Consider the following 16,567-nt stretch of genomic DNA (forward strand, 5'->3'; position numbering starts at 1 on the left):
GCACGGATAACTACAATTCCAGGATAGCTAACACCCTCCTCTGGCCTCCAGACGCGCTGGATGCACACACATGGCACACAGACATACGTGAAGACCAACACTCAAATACATAAATAAATCTTAAACAAAACAAACCCACAGTGAACACAGCTAGTTCTTCCTGAGACAGGACAAAATTACGAGAAAGGCAACATATTTACAAACAATTTAATAACACTCTTGATATTGTCCCAGGTAAGAAACAACATAGACATAGATACATTGTTTTCTTTTGAAAGTTACAAAGCTAATGTTCGAAAATGCCAGGCAGGTGTGGTGGGGCCACTAAAATCCCAGGAGGGAGGAAGAGGGAGTTCAAGGTCAGCCTGAGATACGTACGCGGGAAGGTGCAGTCTTCAACCCAAAGCCAGAACAGAAATTCAGCAGGTAAGCAGAAGTGCCGTTGGATGGGGAACTCCAATAACTAGCAAGCGGGTTCTATGCAGGGCACTGTTTGCACTGGGACAAGTGCAAGTGTGTGCGCATGTGTGCTATCCGCTCCCTCCATCCCAGCTCATCTTCTTGAACTTCTCACTGTGTATGTGCTGTCCAATCCCTACCGCCGCGGCCTCAATAGCGCCTGTTCATCTTCTTGAACTTCTCGTAGTGGTAGTCATCTGTGGCCTTCTCATTAGCAGGACGCTTGCGGTTGGGAGGGGACCCTGAGGAGAACAAAGGCTGCCTGTAGTGGCGGAAGCAGCAGAGACTACCATTCCAAGGTGAGGACCTGGTTGGAGTCAACCATGACAGCAGCCCCAGCATTGAGGCCAGTAGAGCCCAGGTGACCCTCGCTACGCGCCTCTTCTTTACTGCTATTTCTGCTCTTCCCTTACCAAAACCTTCAAACTCCGTCTCTCCCAGCTTCACAGTTTGGGGGCCCCAGAGCAAGCACTGGGCTGCCTCTACCCCCTCTTCATTACCACGGCGGAACCACAGCTTGGAAAGGGGAGGTACATGACCATGGTCCTTGGCAGGGCTTGAGCACCGCCCTGCCTGCACGACTCTGTCTTCACAGGCCACTTCAATGCCACCCAGGGCTGTACTCACGTTCAGGCTCTGGCTTCTCAGTGTCACCCACCCGCAAGGGCCGGGCTTTGGGCTCTTCTTTGTTTCTTCGAATAGGTGCATTGAGCTCCTCGTGATAAACTGAACAGAGAAAGAACAGGAACTATGAGGCGGGGTAGCGCTCCTAGGAGACTCACAGGGTGTGGGGGCAGGCAGGGCACTCACAGCGATTGTGCTGGACATAGTTCACCGCCATGTTGGTGGGCACAAACGATGTCTCGCTATCCTTCTTCTTATTCTGCTGCTCAGCCAGTAGCCGGGCCTTGGCGTCCTCCGTGGAAATGATATTTTTTATTTTAGCACTATGGACAGAGGAAGAGCCACACCTCATACGAGGTCATTACACCTTTGGAACTGACTGATGGGGCTGGTCCCTCCTACTGCACAAGGAGAAGCATCTATCCCAGAGCGCAGAGCTCTACAGTGTGCCAGGCTGCTTCAGGCCCTTCCTTCTTTCCTTTTTGAGTTTTTAAAGACAGGTTTCTCTGTGTAGCCCTAGAACTTGCTCTGTTGACCAGGCTGGCCTTGAACTCACAGAGATCCACTCGCTCCTGTCCCTAGAGTGCTGGTATTAAAGGTATGTGCCACATGGCTCCTTTTTGTTTTTAAGACGAGGTTCCTACAAAGCCCCAGTTGCCCTGGAACTCAAGATCCAACCCCTCTCATCTCAGCCTCCCCAGGATTCAGATACCAGTGTGTGTCACCCTTCCTGGCCTGACCCTGTGGTCACACTGGTATGGAAAACTCAGGGCCATGGGAGAATAGATGTGTTTTCTCTCTTGGATAAGGAGAAAACCTTGGAGCCTGGCAGTGGTGCTGCACACCTTTAACCATAGCACTCAGAGGCAGGGGGATCTCTGATTGCAAGGCCAGCCTGGTCTACAGTGAGTTCCAGGACAGCCAGAGCTATACAGAGAAACCCTGTCTCAAAAAACAAAAAACCAAAAAGTAAATCTCAGGCTGGGCATGCAGCTCAGTGGCAGAGCACTTACCTAGCACTGGGAGGTCGAGTTCAAATCCCCAGGAGTGCACATGAACACACACCACACACTAGAATTCAAGTCCCACAAAACTGAAACGGGCTCCCTAAGGTTCAACGCTTGCCAGACCAGAGAGACCAGAGCCCACAAGCCTTCTAACACTTCACTCTAGGCAATGAAGCTCTGACCACAGTATTTATTTCTCTGCAGGTGAAGGCTCACAGAGGAGGTGTGGACCAGCCTTTTGCACAGCCCTTGATGGAAATAAACAGAAAGGAGTGGCTGAGGAGAAGAGGTCAGGGGCCCTTCAGTCTCTTCAGCCACTGGCACCAGATGTAAGGAACCTCCAGAGACAACTTGCCCGAGAGAACTTGTCTGTAGGTCTCCAAGGAGTTTGAGAAGGGTCTTCATAACGTTAGTGAGCACATGTGTGCATCATATGAGCGTGCATGGGAAGGCCAGATGACACCCTCATATACAGTCCATCAGGAGCCATGCACCTCATTGGAATTAGGGCCTCTCACTGACCTGGAGTTCACTAAGTAGGCTAGGCTGCCTGAGCAATGACCAGCCAGTCTCCACCTTCCCAGTGTCCCCCGCTATACCTGGCTTTTCTGGCATGGGTTCTGGGGATCAAATCGAAGTCCTCACACTTACGATGACAAGTTCTTTACCAACTTCCCAGCTTCCTGTAACTCCTAGGAACGCTAGGCAAGTGCTGTGTGGCTCATCTGTGTAACTGCTCGCTGGGAAGTCAGGCAGGGGCAAAGCCAGGGTGGGGAGACGTACTCTATACCCAGGTCCACCTCGGGGATGCCGCTCAGCATCTGGTTGGACAGCATCTCCTCGGTCTTCTTGGCAGATGAGACGCGGATGTTCTCTGGCAGTTCATAGAGGCAGTCCTCAGCATTCTTGGGCTTGGCCTTCTGTTCCTCCTGCTCCACAATCCCCTTCCTCTTCTTCAGCTCTGTCTCAATGTACTTCATCCTGAGAGAGGACCACAGGCTCAGGGGTCCAGAAAGGCCACAACAGGCACCTGCTAATTCGCATTTGTTAACGAAGAACTTTTTACATTCTATTTTATGTGTCTATGTACTTGTGAGAGCATGTGTACCAGAACACCTGTGGAGGTCAGAGGACAACGTGTGAGAGTTGAGTCTCTCCTCCCACCATGTGGACCCTGGAGACTGAACACATCTCCCATCGACCCATCCCATCTATCAATCGGGAGAAAATGTTTTTGAAGACAGGTTCTCAGTATGAAGCCCTGGCTAGCTTCGAACTCTTTATGTAGACCAGGCTGGCCTTGAATTCAGAGATCTGCTGCCTCCATTTTTCAAGTGTTGGGATTAAATTCATGTGTCAACATGCCTGTCTCTAATGAAGAAATTATCAATTCATGGAGAATTAAGAAAAATAAAATACCTGGAGGTAGTTTTTGACATAGTTTTACACTGTGTGGCCTAAATGGTCTCAAATTTGAGATCCTCCTGCCTCAGCCTCCTTGGTGTTAGAATTATAGGTGTGTACCGCCATACTTGGCTTGAGTTCATTCGGGTGTTGAAAATCCCAACTCAAGGGGACTGGAGAGATGGCTTGGTGGTCAAGAGCACTGGCTGCTCTTCCAGAGGACCAGAGTTCAATTCCCAGTACCCACATGGCAGCTCACAACTGTCTGTAACCCCAGTTTCAGGGGATTTGACACCTTTACGCCAATGCACATAAAATAAAGTAAATTATTTAAAAAAGACAATTCCAACTCAAACCATCAAAGTATACTGGAGACTACAACAACAATCTCTGGATGTGACCACATCCAAGGCTCTTTTAAGACAGAAGGTGGCATTATGTTTCTGCCCCCCACCCCCACCCCAGCAGAGTTAATTCGGATTTATCAAGATAAAGGAAAAGAGGGAATTCCTGCGTGGGTAGGGCTCAAGAGGGAGACTCTGCAACCACGTTTCCAAGGCCTTGGTGGAAAAGAAGTGCCATGACAGGCCTTGTGTGTTTTGAGGAAACATCACTAGTAAAAAAAAATCCAAGGGCTGAGGATGTACTGTAGCATCTGTCCCATAAGAGGAAGGAAGGAAGGAAGGAGAATAGGAGGAGGGGGGGGATAGAAATATAAATGCAAAGACCCCCCCCCCCTTTTTTTGATAGGGTTTCTCTGTGTAGCTTTGGACCCTGTCCTGGAACTCGCTCTCTAGACCACGCTGGCCTCAAACTCACAAAGATCCACCTACCCCTTCCTCCCTCATGCTGGGATTAAAGGCGTGTACCACCACCCACTGGCTTTAAAAGAACTTTTAAGAGGCTTGCAAAGCTCTAAGCCTGAGAAGTTGGGAGAGCATAGCTAAGAAAACATGACTAGACATTTTGACCATCTGGCTGGGGCCCAACTCCAGTGCTTAGACACATCAAGACACACTGGTACCTACATGTCTGCATCCTCATCCCTCCGGTTAGTTTCTGCAGAAAAGGATGTCCCCAGGTGCAGGTCCTCCTCTTCACTGACCCTGAGAGCAGGGAGAAGATCACATTCATTGAAGTCAAGTTATACCAGATAACTCAAATACAACATAAAACACATGAAAACATACAAACAACATGGTATGGTATATAACGAGAAAAAACCTTACACGCATATGCAAACAAACCGGCGGTGGCAGCGTTTAGACTTTGGGGATGGGTGCACGCTTTCTTCTGAAAACTTTTATAATAGGTAGTTCCTGTGTATGCACGTGCAGAGGTTCTGTCAAGACGCCCCCCTTTGTTTTTTGAGATGGGCTCTTACTAGACAAGTTGGCCACCAGGTCCCACTACCTGCACTCCCTAATGCAGGGGTTACAGACACAGGCTGCCAAACTTGGGTTTTACGTGTCACAGGGATCTCAACTTGGGCCCTCTACTTTACTCACTATGCCATCTCCCCAGTTCCTGAAACACTTTACTTTTCTCTCTTTTTCAGAGAGGGTCTTATCCAGCCCAGGATGGCCTTGAACTCCCGATCCTCCCCCTTCCATTTACTGAGTGCTGGGGTTTTCCACAAATTATTTTTTTGGTGGGAGGCATGCTGGGAATGGTGCATAAATGTTTTGCAGATGGAGTTCCTTATAGCATGGCCCTCTGGAAGGACCTGTGGGAGATGCTGTAGAACCCTGCGCTGGTCCCAAGGAGCTCATGGGCTGCAGGCCTCTCTCACTCTCCCAAGGCTTATTCCTATGGCGACTCTTAGTTTTGCTTTGTTAGTTGTGTGACTGTAGCTGAGTTTTCTGAGAACAAAAGCTGATAATTTTTCTAAAAGTATCTACAAGGAAATTAAGCCTCTCTGCAATCATTCATAGAAACCAGTTCCTCCAGTTGCCCCTGCCGCCTTGGCAGTCATTCTGAGTAAGGAGGAGGAACTCACTAAGGTTAATGATTCTTGCTTACTTAACTATCCTAAAAAAGAGATAACAATGTTCCAAAGAACTTAAGAACTTGGGAGACGGTTTCTTAAAAGATGGTATATATATATAAACTTGGTCCCAACAGTTAAAGAGTTAGCTAATTACCATTTTGAGAATTTATAAAGAATAGTATTACAATTGTTGTCCACATAAAAGTGATATACGTATTATTTAGAAATTGACTTACATTTGAAAAATAATATCCTAGGTATGACATCATACACTCCGCTGATTACAAAAATATAAAAGCATCACAATGTTAAGGATTAAACATAGGGCTTGAATCTCTTTTGTAACTGCAGGTTTGCTGCTGGCTAGGGCACAGTATGAATAAGATGTGCCTGGCTAGACATTTGGCTTGCAATATAAAAATTAATGATATGGGGTACAGGCCAGTGATGTCAAGGGAGTGGGGAAGAGGAAAAGAAACTAAAATAGGTAAATGTTAATGATTCTTGGGAAATGATTAAACAGAAATATACTGAAACTGCTCATGCTTGAATGCATTAGAACTTGTATAAATAAGAACGGCTTGAGCTGTTCTGGGCCATGTGTTTGAAAGACAACCAGTGGTCAGTCTCTTCATTTTCATCGACTTCATACCTCAGTCCCACGGCCCAGAACCCTGGACTCGGGCAATTTTTGTAACTAGGTTTCATACAAAGGGTGCCCAAGTTGAAATAATAAACAAGGCCCTTTTGCAAAAGGATTCTTCTCTCTTGGCTCTCAGCCCTCCCTTGGAGCTATTTCTAATTAGTGTGCCCCAGGCACAGCACAGAGGCTGCAACCTCTGTGCAGGGCATCCCAGCAGCCCTGCCCTCCCTGCCTGCTCAGGAAGGCGACAGTGTGTTCGCACCCAGTTCCCTCCACTTACTTATCTTTGCCCCTCTCCTTCAGCTTCTTCATGTCCACCATGCCCCCTGTGGTCATTTGGAAAGGGTCATCCTGCAGAAAGCACACCACTTAGAGGAAGCATCTAGAATTCAGCAGCTGAGTTAGTGTGATCATCTGTGAGTATGCAGGCACATGTACACGTGTGCATACCCGAGAAGGTTAGAGGTCAATGTTGTATGTTCTCAATCACTCTCCATCTTATTTTTTTTCTCTTTTTCAACAAATCAAAAAAAAAATTTCTCTGTGTAGCTTTGGAGCCTGTTCTGGAAGTCACTCTGTAGACCAGGCTGGCCTCGAACTCAGAGATCTGAGTGTTAAGATTAAAGGTATGTGCCACTACCACCAGCTTTTCTTACTTTGTATGTGGATGTGACCATGTGTGTTAGTTTTGTGTGTGGACAGTGTATATACATGTTTGTAAGTACCAATGTGTGGTTGTAGAGGCAAGAGCCCCAAGTTAGGCATCTGCCTCAACCTCTTTCCACCTTAAATATCTCAGACAGAGAACTAACTGATTTGGGTAGACTGGCTGGCCAGTCAGCTCTAGAGCTCCAACTGTCTCCACTCCACTCCTGCTAGGATTATGGATGTATGCCATCACATACAGCTTTTGTATGGGTACCAGGGGCCTGACTCAGGTCCCCATACTTAAGCAGCAAGAACGTCAACACTTTCCCCACAGAGCCATCACCCAATCCTTTGACTTATACTTTGAGAGAGGGCCTCTTAGCACATTGTCCTGCCTCTCCAGTGCTCGGATTTATGTATATGCCACCACTCTCAGCTTTCCATGTAGGTGCCAGGGTTCCAAACCCGGACCCTTGTGCTTGCACAGCACGCATTCTTGCTAAGCCATCTCCCTGACACCAAGTTATACCTTAGGAAGACTCACAGAAGAGAGGAGGCCACACTCACCACTAGAGTCGTCTCCTCTTGAACCTTCTCTCCCACCAGAAGGGCGGCAGCACTGAGCAAAAGAAAACAAAACACGCAAAGAGAAATGACACAGAGACAAGAAAGAAATCAAGGTGCTGGCTAGTTTGTCAACTGACATAAGCTAGAGTCATCTGAGAAGAGAAAAATTCAATTGAGAAAATGCCTCCATCATGCTGGCCTGCAGACAAGCCCGTGGAGCACTTTCCTATTGACTGATGTGGGAGGGCCACTGTGTGCAGAACTCCCTTCCCTGGGTATGTGGACCCGTGCTGTATCAGCAGCCGAATGTCAACCTGGGAAGCAAGCCAGGAAGTAGTGCTCCTCCATGGTCTCCAGGTTCTGGCCATGACTTCCCCCAGTAACTGAAGGTGATCAAAACATGGACACCAAAGTTGTTTTTGGTCATGGTCACAGCAACAGGAAGCAAACGGGGGCAGTCAGGTTTGTGGGCTGGAGCACTGCTGGAAGGACACAGTGCTCAGCACTGGGAGTGGGAGGGGAGAGCAAGTGGGGCAGCTAGTGCACGTTCCCGCACAGTCATCCGATAGCATTTGGTCTGGAATCCCAGTATAAAAGTCTGCGGGTCAAGGAAACTGGGAGAGAAGACAAATGCCAGAGAATATGCACGGCAGCTGTAGCTGATGGTGAAGATTTACAAAATGACCCGGAGAGTACAGTATCACTGAGCTAGCCCCAACACTTTTATTATTCGATTTTTGAGATATGGTCTCATTAAGTTGCCCAAGCAGGCCTGAAATTTGTGACTGTCCCACTTCAGCCTCCCAAGTAGCTGGGATTACAGGCTTGTGCCACTAGGCCTGGCTTTGTTGTTGCGGAGACAAGGTTTCACTCTGCAGCCTGCGCTGGCATTAAACTCATGGTACTCCTACTATTTCATTCTCTCAAGGCTGGAATTACAGGTGTGAGTCACCACACCCACCTAGGCAATCCATTAACAAATTATAGTACATACCCTGGGTGCAGTGTTATGCAGCCTTCTACAAAGAGTTTCTGTAGCTTGGTGGTGGTGGCGGCAAGCCTTTAATCCCAGCACTTGGGAGGCAGAGACAGGTGGGTTTCTGTGAGTTTGAGGCCAGCCTGGTCTACAAGAGCTAGTTTCAGGACAGGCTCCAAAGCCACAGAAAAACCTTGTTTTGAAAAACAAACAAACAAACAAAGATTTTCTGGAACACACAATATGGCAGAAGCTCAATATCATGAGTTGAATTTTTAAAAGCAGTAGATATAAAATTGATTAAAATCTTCAAATACTAAAAAGAAGCAGATGGGAAACAACATTAGATGCTAACAATGGTTACCATTGCATGGAAAGATTATGAATGTTATCTATCTACCTAAGGTTTTTATTTTGTTTGTTTTTGACATGAGTGCTCTGTCTGCATGTGTGCCTGCAGGCCAGAAGAGGGCATCAGATTCCATTATAGATGGGAGCCACCGTGTGGTTGCTGGGAATTGAACTCAGGACCTCTGGAAGAGCAGTCAGTCCTTTAAACCGCTGAGCCATCTCTTTAGCCCATCAGGTTATTAAATATAGGGTCTTGCTATACAGGATCAGAGCCATGCAGCAACAACCTATTGTTTATTCCTTGAATATTGTCTAAGTTTCCAAAACTCTTATCTGTCAACACACTGTCAGTCAGGATTCATCGGTGCAATTAAAAACTCTAGTCAGTGACCTGGAGCAGACTCTGAGACCAACCAGGCTCAGGGCATGTGGCGATTAAACATTTGTAAAGAACGTTGGTCCCGTCTTTGATCAGTGGAAGGTATATGTCTAGAGAAAGAACTATGTCGAAGGAGAGATATGTAACTGAGACAGTAGCTGGGAAGTGTCTGTGTCATCAATGATGCCGCCCCCACCCTCGTGGTACCCACCTCACCCCGTTTGGTCTCTTCCTTAAGTTCTGCACCTCTCGGGTTTCTTCAAGTTTCAACCTGGGGAGAAATGAATGAAAACATAAGAGATCCTCTGCGGAACTCAAAGCCTAACTCAGCTAAGAGGACATCCGTGTCCCTCAGCCGAGTCCCTAGCACGGTGCATCACAGGGACTCAGACCTATGAGAACCCGGAGCACCTCTCCCAGGTTCGCGGTCCAGGAAAAGTGGCCTTATCCCCAGAAGCCTCTGAAAGACAACAACCCTGGCTCCCGGTCAATGGTATCAGCGCGGTGGCGGCTGGCATCCAGTCCCAAGACTGTCTCCCTCTTCCGTACCCTGCGACACACGTACCGAACCTCCTCTGATTCCTGCTCATCTTCCTCCGACTCCGAGTCAGCCCGCCTGCGGCGGAAAGTCTTCCCGGTGATTCGCATAGCGGCGCCAGATCTTCGGAGCAGCGTTACCAGCCGCGTAGTACAGGGAACCTCCTTCTCTTCCGGCGCGCAGAAATGTCGTCAGAGCGCCGGCTGGACGCAGACCCGCCTCCAGCTTGCTAGGCGGCGCCCCAGCCGCACAGCCACGAGCACCCGACGCCGAAAAGTAAAGTCAGGTACGGCCGCGTGGCCACACCCACGGCCACGCCCCAGCGATGCGCCCACGCTCACCACCGGCGTGACAACCTTCGAACCACACGGCCACGCCCCCGCAGCAGGCCACTCCCCCTACTCCCGGCATGCATGGGCACTCAACACTCGCACGGCCACGCCCCCAGCACGCACGGATCCGCCCCTTAGGAGGCAGCGCCATGAACCCCGCCCCCGTCCTTGGCATAGGCTCTCCCGATTGGACGCCTGACGACGAGGAGGCGGGGCACGGCAGGCAGAGCCTCAAGACTCTGCGCGGCGTCGCGGTGGGCGCGCTTGACTGACAGGCGGCGCGGTTGCGACGGCAGGTGAGTTTCGGACGGCTGCTGCCTGGTGCCGTGGGCTGGGCCGCTAGAACAGGGACGATCGCGCCGCCGCTGCGAACAGGGGAGGCCTGGCTTTGCGGGGCAGCTGCGACCTGGAGCGAGGTCTCCGCCGCCCACCCATCGACCGGCTCTTATGTCCGCCCCAAGTCCCCACGGCCCTGGCTTCTTCTTGGCAGGCCGCACGTCGCTCGGAAGGCCAGCGCGAGGCCACTCGAGCTCCGGGCCCCAGACTTGTAAAATTTATTCCTCACGGACAAAAGCTGAGTCCTTGGCGGGGGTGAATATCAGTCCCGGTGCCAACTGCCCTCCCCAGGGTGGCCTGCAGCCACTGGTCTCTAGGAAGGGTGCCACTGACGTTCAGCCGCTCCAAGGTGTGAGGCTGGGGACTGCCTTTCGAGAGCTCGGGGCGTCTCCTTTGGCCTGGAGGACTGTCGCTCTGCCCTATACACCTTCCACCCCCAAGATGTTGCGTGGGTAGTTAGCTTTGAGAGGTATCCATAAACACTTAGGAGATGGATAAGTGCATGCGTAATGGCTCACGTGGGACTTTTAGGGACTCCTTAGTTACTAGCTTCCTCTGGAGCAAAGCACTTCTTACTGGACACTTAACTCTGTGGCAGGCACTGGGCTAAGCATTCTCTCCTGAAGTCTCCCGTCTAATCCCACCCACGAAGTTAATGCAGTTGGGTCTGCCTTCCAACTGAGGAAGTTAGAGAAAGCTGAGAGGCTTAGAGAAGTAACCGGTGCGTCAAGTTACACAGCTGGGAGATGGGGCGGGTGCATCGTTTTCTCAGCTGCGGGACTTGCGTCAGGGGACAGTGGGTCTCTATGAGTCTCTGCTGCTGTTCTTGCAGCTGGTGTTCCAGATCATGGGCTGGGGGAGGGGCTGATGGGACTTTTTCTGGAAGACTATTCTGAAGCAGGGAGGCATGTCTGCCATGCCTTGGCTTTTCTCCAGAACAATTTTCTCTGAGGTTATCATTCCCCTTAGAAAAGACTGGAATGTCTTGAAACAGCCTTTTGGCTTTGATCAAAAAGGAATTAAGTATTGAAGTCTTGACCCCCACCCCCACACGCAGTGTTTCAGCCATCCTCAGATGTAAATGATACTTACTGGACGCCATGTCTCTGTTGGCTGAAAAAGAGACTCCTTGGGAATTGCTGCACCAACACGGAGACTTGAACCCAGGGTCAACTCTCACGGGCTTAGAGGTAGTTCTTAACTTCCCTGCCTGGCCATGCCCTGCCCGCCCCATAGCCCCTAGGGTACTGGGCCACTCTGGTACCTTCAAGGAAAGAGTCAAGATGGTCAGGAGAATTTCCAGACAGTCCTTATTTGAAGATATAGAGGGACATTTGATACATAGCCGTTCTCCCTCTCCCACGCTCCTCCTTGAAGGAAGCCAGAATGGCAGGTGATATCCACTCCCTAGGCTGTGGCAGATGGAGTTGATTCTCGTTTGACACGAGTACTCATCAGACTGTGGCAGCCGGGAATCTGACTTGGGTGCCTGGGTGGAGAGACAGCAGCCCCTCCTGAGTCCTGTTCTTGAAAGCGAGGCTGCTTCTCAGAGGGATCCTGCAGGAAAGTTAGGGCTTTTCCTCTTCTACTTCAAAGAGGAGTCTCTGGTTTTAGTTTGGCTTGGAAGTTAGGACTGGGTGCCGATTTCTCTGTGGAGCTAGATGGATGCCCAAGGATCATTCACATCTGGATGGCCCTTGCCATTGTGAGCATTCAAGAAATGCTTGTTTGATGATGGTGGCGATGGTGGCCTTTAATCCTGCTGTTCAGGAGGTAGAGGCAGGCAAAGCTCTGAATTTGACACCAGTCTGGTTTACAGAGCAAGTTCCAGGACAGCCAGGGTACACAGAGAAACCCTGTCTCAGAGACAGAGAAAGAGAGAGAGAGAGAGAGAGAGAGAGAGAGAGAGAGAGAGAGAGAGATTGATTCATCTTTGAAGGATTGGGGATGTGGTTCAGTTGGTAGAGTTTTTGCCTAGTGTGCATGGTGCACCCTGGGTCCAATCTCCAGGACTGCATAAGCCTGGCATACTGTTTCATGCCATAGTCCCAACCCTTATTAGGGTCAGAAGTTCAGGGTCATACTCAGCTACTTAAAGAATTTGAGGCTAGCCTGGCCTGAGTCTGGGCTACATTTGACTATCTTAACATTAAGAAATCATTAAAAAACAAACAAACAAAAACGCAGGCGTGATAGCACAGGCTTTTAATCCCAGCACTTGAGAGGCAGAGGCACAGACAGGCAGAAGTCTGAGTTTGAGGCCAGCTTGGTCTACAGAGGAAACTCCAGGCTAGGCAGGCTACCTCCTAGCTCCAACAGAAGCCTTTTTTCCAAGCCTCTCCTGAGCCATCCTCAGAGAGCAATTCACTGCTCCACACCACTTCAAGAAGTGCAGAACAGGGCTGAGCCACCCTCTACTGTTGCCTTTTAGGAATAAATGAAAAGGAAAGGGTATAGGTTTGGGATTCTCCCAGGCTGGCACTTTTATTTTTCTAAAAAAAAAAAAAAAAAAAAAAAAAAAAAAAAAAAAAAAAAAAAGAGGACCTTGCTGTGTAGTCGTGGCTGGAGCTTCGAGGTGAACATTATCCCTGTGCCCTGCTGGCTGGCGCATTTGGGATATTGGAAGCCACAGTTCATTTAGAGCGCGGACTGCAGGGCAGATCTCCTGAGTTTGGGTGCTGGCTCTGGGGCTCCAGAGCTTTGCTCCTGTACTCGAGTCTCGCTTTCCCCACCTTTGGTGATGGATGGCTTCCCCGGGCAGTTGTGAGGGTCCTGCTGGCTTACCCTGGGAGAGTTCAAGACCTGGAGCGGTTAGCAGAGCTCCTAAGGTAGGGTCCGTGGTGGGCAGGGAGAACTGGAGGTGTGATAGGTTGGACTAGTCCTGGAGGTGGGCAGTGTCTGGAATGTGGGGGACAGAGTGAGAAAAGGAAGGTGCACCTGTAGGCAAGGGGTGTGGCGTGCTGGGGAAGGGGCTGTGGTTGGCTAGTGAGAGGATCTGTGAATGGTGGCTGTGGGAACCTGTGTGGGTGGAGGCTCGGCAGTGCCACCTTCGGATCACAAAGGATCAGCGACTCCCTAGGAGTCGGAGGAATATTACCAGAAGCTCTGGGGAAAGTGATGAGTAACGGGCACCTGAGGCTCCCAGGCCTTCGGAGTAATTGCGCAGCCGCACTGCCTCTCCTAGGCCCCGCCCTCATTCCGCTCCTGAGGGTGGGACTTCCCTGTTGCCAGCTCCCTGGGAAGGTACAAGAGCCTATGCTGCATCACTCAGGTCTGACGGGGCAGGAGAGGTGGGCTCTTTGCCTCCATCCCTACTCTCCAGCTCCAAGACATAAGGGTGTGGTCTAGCGGGTCCCTGAGGGCGGTTGCCCAATGGGACCAGCTGCTCTTCACGGGGCCTGAACACAGCACCTAGTACTTTCATGGATCTTCTCTTTCAGTCTTTATTAGAGGCCTGCTGGCACACCAGACCAGCCCCCTTCCAGCTGTGTCCCTTCCTAACTGTGTGACCTCAGGCAGGTGGCTTTGCTCTTCTGTCTGAAGCGAAGCTGCCATTCCTGCCAGAGAGGGTTGCTTGAATAACACGATGACCCCTCATTCTCCTGCCTTCACTAATTACTGGCTTTCCCCCCTTTTATTTTCCATATCTGCTTCTCCTAATGTCGCTGTTGCTGATTCATGGAAAAGTAAGCACAGACATTCTGGCCTTTTATCCCACGTATCTCAAGCAGCAGTAAGGGAGGATGTCATTGCGCACAGCCAGAGAATGCTTTGCTCCTGTAAAGCCTTTACAATAACCGTTCTCCAAGGCTGCTGTGACAGCGTGCAACCGGGGGCGGGGGGGGGGGCTGCTTAAACAGCAAAAATTAATGGTCTCAAGTTCTGGAGGTTGGAGCCCAGGATGAAGGTTTCAGAAGACCCTTTTCACTGGACTCGTATGGCCTTGCTGTGTGACAGCCTCCATATCTTCTTTGTGCTTGAGACTCAGAAGCATAAGTCCCACCACAGAGACCTGATTGTTACTTATTTCTCCAAAGTCCTTACCTCCGTCTTTGCTAGGGTGGTGGCACTTAGGAGGCCAGTGTAGGAATTTGGGGGGTAGGGTGGGACAGTTGAGTTGTTATCAGTGCTGTGGAGGTGCTCGGTCAGTATAGTTCTTGCCTAGCAAGCGTGAGGACCTGAGTTCAGTCATCAGAACTCAGGAGAAAAATCTGGGTGTGTGGTGTGCATCTGTAAAGACGGGGAGATCCTTAGGGTTCACTGGCCAGTCTAGCTTAACCAATGAGCTTCAAGTTCTGTGAGAGACCCTGTCTCAAGAAACAAGGTGAATAGCTCCAGAGAAGTGACACCCAAGGTTGGCCTCTGGCTTCCACACACACAAGCACACATGTGCACCCTCACTGCCACCCCAGGTCAATTATTGAAAATGTTATTATCTAATGTCTAGTCTATATGCTAACTTACTAATTTTTCAGTGATTTTCCCCCTCTTAAAGAGGCCACCTTTTCCCTCCCTTCCTCAGTTTCCCTTCCCTTTCTCTGTGGCTTTTGTTTTGTTCTGAGATAGAGTTTCCCTTGTGGAGCCCTGGATGTCCTGGTTCTCACTCTGTAGACCAGGCTGGCCTTGAACTCACAGAGACCCGCCTGCCTCTGCCTCCTGACATAAGTGCTGGGATTAAAGGTGTGCGCCCCCTCTGCTCTGCATGGGAAAAGGCCCTTCTCTGTAGCCCAGGCAAATCTGGAATTCGAAATCCTCCTGCCTCAGCAGCTGAGTACTGAGGTGACGGCATGGGCCAGGGGTTACTCTCTCTCATTTAAATTACATTGTGTGCAACTGTGGGTGCCATGGCCATGCTCCAGAATCAAATACGCAGCAAGTGATGCAGTGGGCCAAGGTTGTCTTGTAGGGTCCTTGATGTGACCCATATATCCACGCTACTTATGTCTGTCATTTGGAAAGATTAGCAGATGATTTAAAGTTAGGTTCTGTGTGGACCAGCACTGATTGCAAAGCTGATAGGACAAACTCAATGGCATGCTACCTGTCTCTTTCTGGGAGGAATAGGGGCACTGACCATTCTGAGGCTTGTTAGCTGTGGGGATTTTTTTCTCTCAATTTGTAGAAACTGGACTCCATTTGCTCTTGGGAATTAAAAGTGGGTCTGACACTGGGTATGTGGATGCTTGTCTGCAGTCCCAGCACACGAGGGCCCCAAGGAAGGAATATCATGAGTTTGAAGCCCACTTGGACTATACAATGAATTCTAGGCCAGCCTTGGCTACATAGTGAGACTTCGTGTGAAAAAAAAAAAGGCCTGTCATTGTCATTCTGTTCTGGGCACCAAGATCATAATCCAACTCCTCCTTCCTCAGCACACCCCTCTGGAATGCTGGCGCATGTGGCAGAGACACTAAAACCCCACCTCTGCCCAAAATAGCATTGGGACAGTGCCAGCACAGCTTTAGCCTCTGAACAGACCAAAAAAAACCTGGCTTCCAGTAAGGTTTGGAATTTAGAACTTTGAACCCTGTTGTTGTCATGTGGCCATTTTAAGTTACCTTCCAACTACCCGTCCCTCTTTGGACTGCCCACATCTGGAGACTGTGGCCCACCTAGGAAGCCGGGGCAGCGGCAACTCTGATGACCCTAGTGGTGCTGTAGCCCCCCGGTGACTGAAGACTGGGGCTTCAGAAAGGCTCCAAAGGTAATCTGAGGGACTTGGTGGCATGTGTGGAGGGCTCAGACGCCTCTCCAGAGGGCCTGCCAGTTCTGTACCCAGCCTGGAAGGACAGTGTCACTGTCCATGAGAAACACAAAGCCTGTGGAAGCCCCAGGCAGCCTATACTATGTGTGCTCCCCAGACGGTGTGGGATGTTTTCAACCAAGAGGAATTTTAAAGTAGATTCTGTATGAAATATTTCATTTACCCCAGGTGCAGGCCTCCTCAGCAGCCCGTGACTGTCAACAGAGGATGTCTGTGCTGGCCGACTCCTGCATGTGCCATTGACACAGGTAGGTGTACCCCTCAAATATTTCCAGAGGAGCTGGCTGTCCTAGAAGGCACGGGATTATACTCACATGTCACAGGTCGCTTTTGCTGATGATATGTGGCTCTTATGCTGGGCATTTGCCATTTGAGGCAGAAGGGGAGCGAAGCTATACTGGTCTCAGGATGCTTGGGATAAAGTGAAGGGGAATGCGTGACAAAGATGCCTTTATTTGCTTTTTTTTTTTCCTAGAGAACAGAGGCCAGCAGGATGGCTCTGCAGGTCAAGGGGCTTACCTCCAAAGCCTGCCAACCTGCGTTCCAGCC

At 50.0% G+C, this 16,567-nt stretch overlaps 2 protein-coding genes across 3 annotated transcripts in view; one reads left to right on the plus strand and one right to left on the minus strand.

The window, feature by feature from the left end:
- Nucleotides 1-193: 193 nt before the first annotated feature.
- On the minus strand, nucleotides 194-10,016 carry C9H9orf78 (chromosome 9 C9orf78 homolog). Its single transcript, XM_075985742.1, has 9 exons — nucleotides 9,614-10,016; nucleotides 9,260-9,319; nucleotides 7,343-7,394; nucleotides 6,408-6,478; nucleotides 4,523-4,600; nucleotides 2,874-3,071; nucleotides 1,270-1,406; nucleotides 1,087-1,185; nucleotides 194-701 (listed from the first exon to the last, which is right to left on the minus strand). Exons 1-9 carry the CDS (start codon nucleotides 9,694-9,696, stop codon nucleotides 610-612), a joined length of 870 nt encoding a protein of 289 aa, XP_075841857.1. The 5' UTR covers nucleotides 9,697-10,016; the 3' UTR covers nucleotides 194-609.
- Usp20 (ubiquitin specific peptidase 20) overlaps nucleotides 9,804-16,567 on the plus strand; it is a 31,886-nt gene continuing 25,122 nt past the window's right edge. The window contains exons 1-2 of one of the 2 annotated variants that reach the window (XM_075985740.1): nucleotides 9,804-10,214; nucleotides 16,187-16,266. The gene's annotated coding sequence lies outside the window, so the exon portion shown is untranslated. The remainder of the gene's footprint in view (nucleotides 10,215-16,186; nucleotides 16,267-16,567) is intronic. The other variant, XM_075985741.1, reaches the window with a different exon arrangement.

Source organism: Microtus pennsylvanicus, chromosome 9 (genome assembly GCF_037038515.1).
Source record: "Microtus pennsylvanicus isolate mMicPen1 chromosome 9, mMicPen1.hap1, whole genome shotgun sequence".
In the NCBI taxonomy this organism is placed as follows: Eukaryota; Metazoa; Chordata; class Mammalia; order Rodentia; family Cricetidae; genus Microtus; species Microtus pennsylvanicus.